The 9,074-nt window shown below is 47.1% G+C and overlaps 1 protein-coding gene across 1 annotated transcript; it reads right to left on the bottom strand.

Annotated features, from left to right (window-relative positions):
* Window positions 1–314: 314 nt before the first annotated feature.
* Window positions 315–1,067, bottom strand: LOC127328281 (ricin B-like lectin R40G3). The gene is made up of 2 exons (XM_051354891.1): window positions 924–1,067; window positions 315–814 (listed from the first exon to the last, which is right to left on the bottom strand). The coding sequence occupies exons 1-2, from the start codon at window positions 1,065–1,067 to the stop codon at window positions 581–583; spliced, it is 378 nt and encodes a 125-aa protein (XP_051210851.1). The 3' UTR covers window positions 315–580.
* Between the last annotated feature and the right edge of the window lie 8,007 nt (window positions 1,068–9,074).

Here is a 9,074-nt window from a genome sequence, read left to right as displayed (position 1 = left end):
ATGCACATGTCCATTTCCTCTCTATTTCTAGCATCTAATGCTCAGATGTTACACTAGCCTTTTATCTTTTACATGTGACTCAGTTGCCACCGTTCCGGTCCTTGGTGTATGCTGCAGGTAGGATCGATGCTCCACGGACCGGAGCAACTGGTGGTTCCCTTCGGTGACGGCTTGGTGGGTGCGGTGCAGCGATGTCCAGTGGTTTCACAAGGAGATTTAATGTCACCTCTAGTCTATATTCAAGGGTGCTTCTTCAGTTCCGGGTGTGTCTACTCCTGTTTTATATTTTATCTTTGCTTTGGAAGGAAAGCCTGTTTGAAGGAATCACACTCAAAGTTACTTTATTGACATACTATTAACTTATTATCATTACACGTACAAGCACAACAGCCAGCGTCTGGTGCCCGCACACGAGCTCTTGTCATCCGACCTTCTGTATATCATCAGCGTGGATCGCATCATCGGAAGGCAGTAGACGACGGCTCCGTTATTCTTCAGTGTAGGGAGGCATCGCTCTGCAGTAATACGTATGCTCCGTGCGGACCAAGCATGACTGGTTCAGTCATATTCAGTGGTTCCATCAGTAGTAAGGCTGGATCTTCCAGCGCTGGTTGTCGCCCTCGCACCACTTCCAGAGCACGACCTCGGTGCCGTCGCGGACGCCGCCGTGGTACTTGTCGCCGTTGAGGGCGTCGAAGTTGAGGTAGATGTTGTTCACCATGCGCACGCACCGGAAGCCGTTGCCCACGTCCCGGCTCTCCGTCCACAGCACCGACTCGTCCAGGAAGTCAGGGTTGTACGGCACAAGCCGAACCTGGATGTGCAATATATGTTCAGTTTCAGTCACATGTAGACAGTTGTACTTTCTTTTGTTATGCCAGGTTATGAAAATCAGAAATCAAGGGAGCCGGAAACTCGATTACAGCGTGGGACTGGCCAAGGGAGTGCTTGATGGCCTCCCCTGTGGCCTTGTTCACCAGGGCGAAGGCAGGGTACCCCTCCTCGTCCTTGATGCTGGTGCTGTGCCTCATGTCCTTGAAGCCCAAACGAAACCGTACGTCACCCATCGATGGTAAGCAACCCGCCTCACGCTCTGCTCGCGCGACCAGGAACCAACTCGATCAGCGGAAAACGTACTCGCTAGCGTACGGTCAACCACACAGTCAACTCGATCCGCAAAGGTACGTTTGATCCAGCCGCGCCCGCGCGCAGGTACGTCTGATTGTGCGATCGTTGACCCATCGGGACCGCGCATATCGTTCCGTTGACCCATATTGCGTGTCTCCTCGCTCGCACATCCTAACCTTTCCGTTCCGTGAGATTTGGTACGCACGGTCCTTTCTTTTCTCGCAAACACGTAGTACAAGATGGAATTAAGGGAATCGCGCGTCATTTATATTTTCTTTGCTAAGATCATTTTCTTCGGTCGATCGGTCGGTCGGTCGGTTAAAAGCGAGCCCTTTTTCTTCTTCTTTCTTCCAATCCTTGCACTACTAGTATCTACTAGCAGTAACTAGCAGTAGTAATAAATACTACACCACTAGTAGTTTGTCTCATTTTCTCTAATATAAAACGTAGACATCACAACTAGTACGCACGCCCTACTTACTCGACGCCTCCTCGCAGCCAAGTGATTAGTTCCCGGCGGCGAGGAGGTTGCGAGTGGGGATGGGTTCTCGCAAGACAGAAGGGTTCGAGCACCTTCTCTCCATTCCTTGGCGGCGATGCTTCGAGGATGCCGGTGACCGACGACAGTGGTGCTCCAGGACTGGATTGCTTTTCCACCTTTTGTTCTGGGGTGTTCTTTGTAAAGTTCCAGGCATTATCTTCAAATACTATGTTCTTTAGGGCAAGCATTGTAAAGGACCTGTATGCATATTGTACCCGTCACGTGTTTCACTACTAATATACCACCTACTGTTTCAAAAAAACTTACTCACAGCTACTGCGTTCCATTCTACTTATGCTAAATCGCTCTGTCGCCGTCTTCATCCTCTCCACCCGGCCACTTCATCACGAGGCAGCCAGGTGCGCCGAAGGTCCTTCGGGTCGCCCCAGGTGTTAATTAGGAAATGCCCGAGCAATAATTAACCTACTCATCGTACCATATCCCGAGGCGGCGCGTCGAAATGGTGTTCGACATCTCGTCAGGTGGTCATGGGGGCAGCCAAGTTGCTGGCGGTGAGAAATACGGGGCCACAAAGAGGCGCTCCCGCGCGGAACGCCTCCGTGGCTCGTAGCACTACACCAAGTATAGGCTAATACAACCACCCGCGTTCTATTGCCGGGAGTGAAGCTTCTTCTGCGGCTTGCTGGTGGGAACCTTGGTCGACCTCGCAACGGGAGCAACACCTCAGGTCGTGACAACGTGTTACCCCTGTCGCTTGCGCCTGCCGTTGAGGAGGGCACCTTGATGGGCAGCGTAGACCGCGAGCTCCTTGGTGGCGATGGATCGAGATTCGTAAGTTACACCCAACATGTCAAGTTCGATGACGTGTGCATATATGTGACACAGTTGCAAGTTTGTGGCAGCGGGTAACACATGTGGAGCAAGCTACTACATGCGGTCACATCCATGGGTCGATTGGTAGGTTATATGCACGCACACACATTGGAGCTATATATACATTGCTAAACACGTACGAAAAAAGTCGGAGCAAAACTTGTGAGCTGTTGGATCTGAGAGAATTGAAGGGTTGAGATGTCAAGTGCCGCGGATCGCTGACTTAGCTTTAGAATAAGAACCTGACACGCATCGCGTCTCGCCCGCGCGCGCCACCGAAATAAATTTGAAGTTGAGTGGGCGCGAGACAGACGAAATTTTTTGGGTCAAAAGCGCAAACCAAACCCACCCCACCGGACCAAGAAAGAGAAATTCCCCACACCCAACTCCATCTCCATGGCCGCCTCCTCCCTCACCCAACTCCAACCATCTCCATGGCCGACTTCTCCCTCCCAGCGCCGCCTCCTCCCTCACCCAACCCCGCCCTGCGCGCCGCCTCCCCGCCGTCGACCTCTCCCCCTTGGCCGCAGAGCTCCGCCTGAACAGCAAGGCATATAACGGGCGAAGCTCACTGCAAGGCGGGCCGGCGAGGCCGCCCCCCCCGTCCCCGGCGACCGCGGTCTTCACCGTCCGTCGGCTGGGCCTCTAGATCCGGCCACCGCGGCCTCCATCAGCCACCTGCTCGCGCGCATCGGAGCTGCGGACGAAGGCGACGGCGGCCGTCGCGGTTCCGCCGCCCAAGGGGAGCCACCAGGAGGACGCCGTCGAGCTCGGCAAGTTTGCTCGCTGCTTCCCCGCGACCTAGGTCAGACTCTCTCCTCCTATCATCTTGAGTTGCTTCTCTGCTGCACTATCTCATGCCGTTTCTCTTCTCCTGCTGCGCTGCTGCTATCTACCGGAGCTACTGCCAGCGGCCACCTTTCCGTGCTCCTGTCGCCGACCACCTCCCCAATAAGCTGCTGCTGGTGAGGCCCTCTTCTCCATGTAATTTTGCTAAACAAAATCTCTTTTTTGATGTTGAATTGGTTGGGACTTGCGTGTATGGATGCCAACATGTTTGAGTCAACGAATAATGCACATGCACTAGTATATGCTAAATTGCTTTGATCTTTTGATGTTTTCTGATGCATATGCACTACTGAGAATCTTGCATATTTTTCAGGTTCAGATCATACTGGAAGAGCAGATGAGGGGTGTGAAGGGGAGGTACCAGGAGGCGGTGTCGGAGGGTAATCAGGACGAGGAGGAAGGATGGTGGGCAACATCCTCAAATGCAGCGTGGAGGCACTCAGGTGGCTGAGAATCTACTTGTATACTGATTACAATTGTTCAGTATGGAGCTTCCATTTGTTCTTCTAGGATTGATGCATGAATTTGTTCAGTTTGAATTGCTTTCTTGGATATAGTGGATGTACTTGCTTCTGTGAAATGAAGCTTGGGTTTATGTCAGGTTTTCTTGACTTGTGTACATCATGGTTGTTTGAGTAAATAATTAGTAGAGTCTTGTATTCAGGAAGCTAGAGCCCCAGGAAGCTGTCAGTTTATACTTTATAATGATTTAAGCCTCCATATACATGCAATAGTTTTGCTGTTACAAATGGCCAGCCTGTACAAGTATGTATTGCTGCTTGTTTCTCAGTATACTTGTACAGTATCAATTGCAGTTTGGAATCATGTATTGCTGCTTGTTACTTGTATAGTATCAATTGCAGTTTTTTACAAATGCACAGACTTGGTCTGCCCTTGTTTCTTTCAGTTTGCCTAGGTCCATAGCTGTTTGTTGTATATCTGGTCTGCACCATTTTGAAAGATGATGTGCTATTTCATTTCAGGTGATGAAGGAGGATGAAGACTAAGAATGACCTGCTAGATTCTTCTACTTTCTGCATTTGGGCAACCCGCTTGGGGATGGTCTTGGCCTCGTGCGTGGGGGTCTGGTCCACCGAGTCCTCTGGCTGCTTTGATCAGGCTGTGGTGGTGCACCATGGTTGTCCCTTCTTCGACTCCATGTGTTTTATGGGGAAGTTTCTTGCTCCTCTCTGTGATCTCTAAATCTTGTTTAGTATTTGGACCTCAAATATGTGTGAAGTCTGAATTGCTTTCTTGGATATAGTGGATGTACTTGCTTGTGTGAAACGAATCGTGCTTCTGCACCTAAAGAATGCGTTTTTCCGTTTGCTTGTTCTAGTTAGGTGCATATCTTGTATGTTGGACCGCAGGTTGGATCCTCCTATGCTGGTTCCGTTCCGCCATGTAGCAGTCACCAGACTTCATGATGCATCGAGTCCTTGTCTGTCTGCAATTCAGATCATGTTTCAGATGCGTACAGTTTTACTGACAAAGTGCTAGCTCACATCACCTTGTACTACTTATACCTGTAGCTGTAGCATTTACTGTATAGCCAGTGTAGTCAAACATGGGAACAAAAGCTAGAGACACTATGTACTGCTTGCGCTCAAGAGACATCAAGTGCTAAAAATGAAGGAACTTCTCTTTGAGAAGTCATCTATATACACACTTACCAAAATCGATCCCCTTGGATTCAAAAGGTTTTATTTCAAATCCCCTGTCTATCCTAAGGGATTGCGCCGGGTTGCAGGCGAGCCTTCTGCAATTTTCTTGAGGCATCGTTCACTATATTTACAATTAGAGCTCCCCTGTTAATTCCTGAAGGTGCGCACTGAGAAATGATAATCCCCCTAGAGCTCATCTAGATACACACTTGCCCAACTCGAACATGCCAGATTTGATATTCCTGTATAAGCTACCTTGCTGTGATGTAAGTGTGCTCTACCTCTGAGCGAGATTGAAAAGTATGTTCTGGTTGCATCATACGTACTCAATATTTGATAGTTGTTGTCCACTAAAAATGATTTATTTGTTTCAATGGTGAATTGATTGGTATATAGACATGTTCATTGGTTGGGACTTCATGTTTTAGTAGTTGTCATATACTTTTGTTGGAGCACGCTGAACATTGGCCAACAATATAAGCTCATGTTGGGTTGGTCGTTGTGCTTTGTTTGCATATTTTGAGTATTATCCTCCTTTGTGATTTACTGCAGGAGGAGAGCTTGAGGATGAGCACAAGCTGCTGGCACAAAGGCAGGTAGTCTCAAGGTATTTTTCTTGCTGGGTAATGAATGAGGCATACACTTGTGTTTATTAGCAGCTGGCTTTAAGTGGTTGCTTTCCTGACCTTGTGATGGCTTGTTCTTGTTTGAAGATAATGACGACTAAACAGTGGCAGCGGTGGCCTTTTTCTTGGACTCCATTTGTCCCAATCACCGAAAATATTTTCCTTGTGGCTTTTTATGCTGGGATTGAACTTTGAACATAGTTGTTTAGAGCATTCAGTGTGAAATTCATATCTGCATCTAAGGAGCACTCACAGTATTGTTGCTGTTTGTCATTTCTCAGGTTTTTCTTCACTAATCATATCAATGTTAGATCTGGAGAGTTCTTTCAACCTTCTATGCATCGATTTTTATTTGATACCTGAACTTTTAAATATGCGCAAATACAATGATGACAAGTGCGTGTTATTTGAGAACCCGCAGCAGCACCTGTGCTTTCAGAACTACTGCTGCATGCATGTCTCGTTTTTTGGTTGATGTTTCAAAGCCGACGTGTGGCTGCTTGAGGCACCCTACTTTGTTTTGCAATTACACGCATAGTTGATAATAGGTTGGTTTTCTTCTTACCGGATAATGCTAGCGGTACCTTGTGTTGTGATGAAGTGGTTTTCTTCTTTACCGTGCATATTGAAACTGCTAGGGTTGGCTGTCATACTCTTCTTGATAGTTTATCAAGGTTGGTGGTGAAACTGTTGCATGTGTGTGTGTGTGGCTTTAGTAGGTACCAAGCTAAGTATCTGAATCCCATGTGCATAGGGAAATTACAGGAGCTTGTGTACATTGTTATTTGATGCCTAAGCATAGTTGCTGAACCACTTGCGTTTATGTGGTGATTGCTTCCCTGGGTGCTCTCTGATATATATGGTGTGACAATGCATTGGGATTTCAGATCCAATAACACAAGCATCTGTCTGTTGATGTCTTTTATTTAACTGTCTTGGGATGGATTTGCGTTGCTGTTTTGCATCAGAATTCGGTGATGTTTGTTGTTTTTGTTGGTGTGAAAACTTTTGTTCATGTTTTGGGTTGTGCTGCACGAGTATAGTTGTATTAATGTGTGAATTGAAGGATATATATGTTCGCTCTGCAGGTTGAATGACTACAAAAGGGGCATGGTCATGCCGACATTTTCCATTACATGCAGGTTGTTTTCTCATTATTTGCTATTTTTCTTGGTGGTATTATTGGTCCTGATTATTAAAAGCTGAAGAAACTTTGTTGATCTGGTGATGTGCAGAGGGAGATGACTAATCGTGGCCGCACAGTCTGGATCAAGGAGTGGCTGGAGCTGGGCAAGGGTGGCACGCCACTGATCCCGAGGCAGGTTTTCTCTATCTCTTGTGTTCCATGTGATGTTTACGAGTGGCTGAACTCTTGTGGTTCCAATCATTAGATATATACTGGCATGTTGTTTCTAGGGACATGGTTCTTGAGTAATTCGAAGTAATTAGCCTCGTGGATGGGCTTGTTGTGTGAATTCGAATTTTCTAGCATTTTTCCTCATCATCTTGCTTTAGTTGATGAGCTAGGCTGGTAGTTTGAATGTCTCTAGAGGTTTGCTGGTATGCATTTGAATGTCTCTAGAGGTTTTTGAGGTTTGATCTGCCATGCTATTGTGTTATAGGTAGCTTGGTTCAAGTCGGTGCTTTGGAGGATGAGATGACTGTGTGGGTTAATTAAGCAGCGAGGACAGGGGAGCAACTCCCTCCCCGCCCCCTTCTTTGCTGCATGTGCTGCTTTGGCCGTGGCTAAAAAATATCTTGGTCCTCTTGTGATGTCTAGCAGTCCGTTGACATGGTAGGCATTCTTGTGATGCTCCAGGTTGAGGAGCTTGTAATAGCAGTAGCACTGCGTGTCCTTTCCTTGGTTGCAATGTTTGATTCTTATGTAGCACTGTGCACTTGTATATTGTTTGCCATGTGCTCCGGAAAGTCCAAAATATATTAAAGGTCATGGCCAAATTTTCTGTAATTGGTAATGTTATCTGATCATGGATTTCTGTTGTGCATTTTCAGACCTGTTGCTGTGTGACGAAAACGTTTAAAAACCTGTGTCCAAATTTCGAGGACACATGGAACTATCTAGGCTGAGTTATTGGGTTGAATGAATTGACTGTTTTCTTCCATGAGAGAGCTCTGAAATCTTCTTTCTCTTAATTCTTCGGTAATATAGCAGTCGACAGAAACGGAGGCCTGCTACCCCACCGCGACTTGGGCTACGGCAAAGTCGGGCTGGTTTACTCCATCCAGCCCAGGAGAACGACCCTTGTCTGATATTTTTGACTAGATTTAGCCCAGCGCCTTCCTTTCCCATTTTGAAACATAGATTGGTTCCGTACCAGCTCGACCTCTAATAAGCTAGCCAATTCATGAAGTTAATAATGCTCCTCCCTCGCAACGATGAGAGCCACATGAAGTCAAAGGTGGCGTGCCAAATGATCTGACAAGAGGGTGCGTGGAACAACGTCCCTTATCAATCCTTGAAACTTTTGAGAAAAAAACTAGCCACTTAGTGCAAATGAAATCCCTCCACGTGTTATGCGTGGAAAGCCCAAAAATAGCAAGTCTGGTGATTCCGTAAAATCCAAACTTCTTGAGACAATTCCGACGGCTGGTCGCACACCCAAATCAGAGGTAGTGTGCAATATGTATGGCCGCAAAAGTGACATCTTAACGTGAATTGTTGAGTCAAAAACTAGGGCGAGAAAATGCGGCACCTTGATTTCTGGCGGGAAAAAGGCTCAAAACCTCCGTGTCGCCGTTGCCTCCTAGAATTTGGGCGGAAGGAGCATCGAACCTTCGGAACAACCCATAACCCTATTAGGAGGCTTCTGTGTAGCTGAGGTGGCGCATGGAACTCCAGGCATGAGGTAGTAGCATTCCGCGACTTGAACAATGCCCAAGAATCACGAAAAGTAGCCACCTTTGCGCATTCGCGAAGGGCATCCACCCCGAGGAGGCACATAAAGTGATACGTACCCACTTTCCCCACGCACCAAATAAGGTCACCGAGGACGCACAAAGGAGATGTGGCGCGTGGAATGAAAAGTGTGACGCCACCAATTCATGTAGTTCATAACACCCCTTGCAGCGTGACATGCACATGAAATCATAGGTGATGCGCAAAATGGTTAGACAAGAGAGTTGTGGCTTTAAAAAGTCTTCGTTATCTTGTGATATCGATAAGTCGTTTCCTTAGCCGCAGCTTTTGGTTTTCTTACCTGGCCGTGTGCACTTTGTATATTGTATGCCCTGTGCTCTCGAATGTCCGAAAAGTATTAAAGGTCCTGGCCACATTTTCTGTGACTGCTAATGTTATATCATAATGGACTGCTGTTGTTAGCTTTTAGATCTATTTTGTTGTGTGATGAAAGCATCTGAAAACAAGTGCTTGGAAACCTAGAGATATCTTGCCTGATTTATTGGGTTAAATGA

Source organism: Lolium perenne, chromosome 2 (assembly GCF_019359855.2).
Source record: "Lolium perenne isolate Kyuss_39 chromosome 2, Kyuss_2.0, whole genome shotgun sequence".
In the NCBI taxonomy this organism is placed as follows: Eukaryota; Viridiplantae; Streptophyta; class Magnoliopsida; order Poales; family Poaceae; genus Lolium; species Lolium perenne.
This window is presented reverse-complemented; position numbering and strand designations above follow the sequence as displayed.

Coding starts and splice junctions, on each gene's coding strand:
- LOC127328281 (XM_051354891.1), bottom strand. CDS start 1,067: ATGGGTGACGTACGGTTTCGTTTGGGCTTCAAGGACATGAGGCACAGC. Junction 815..923: donor CCCTTGGCCAGTCCCACGCT/GTAATCGAGTTT, acceptor TTGCACATCCAG/GTTCGGCTTGTGCCGTACAA.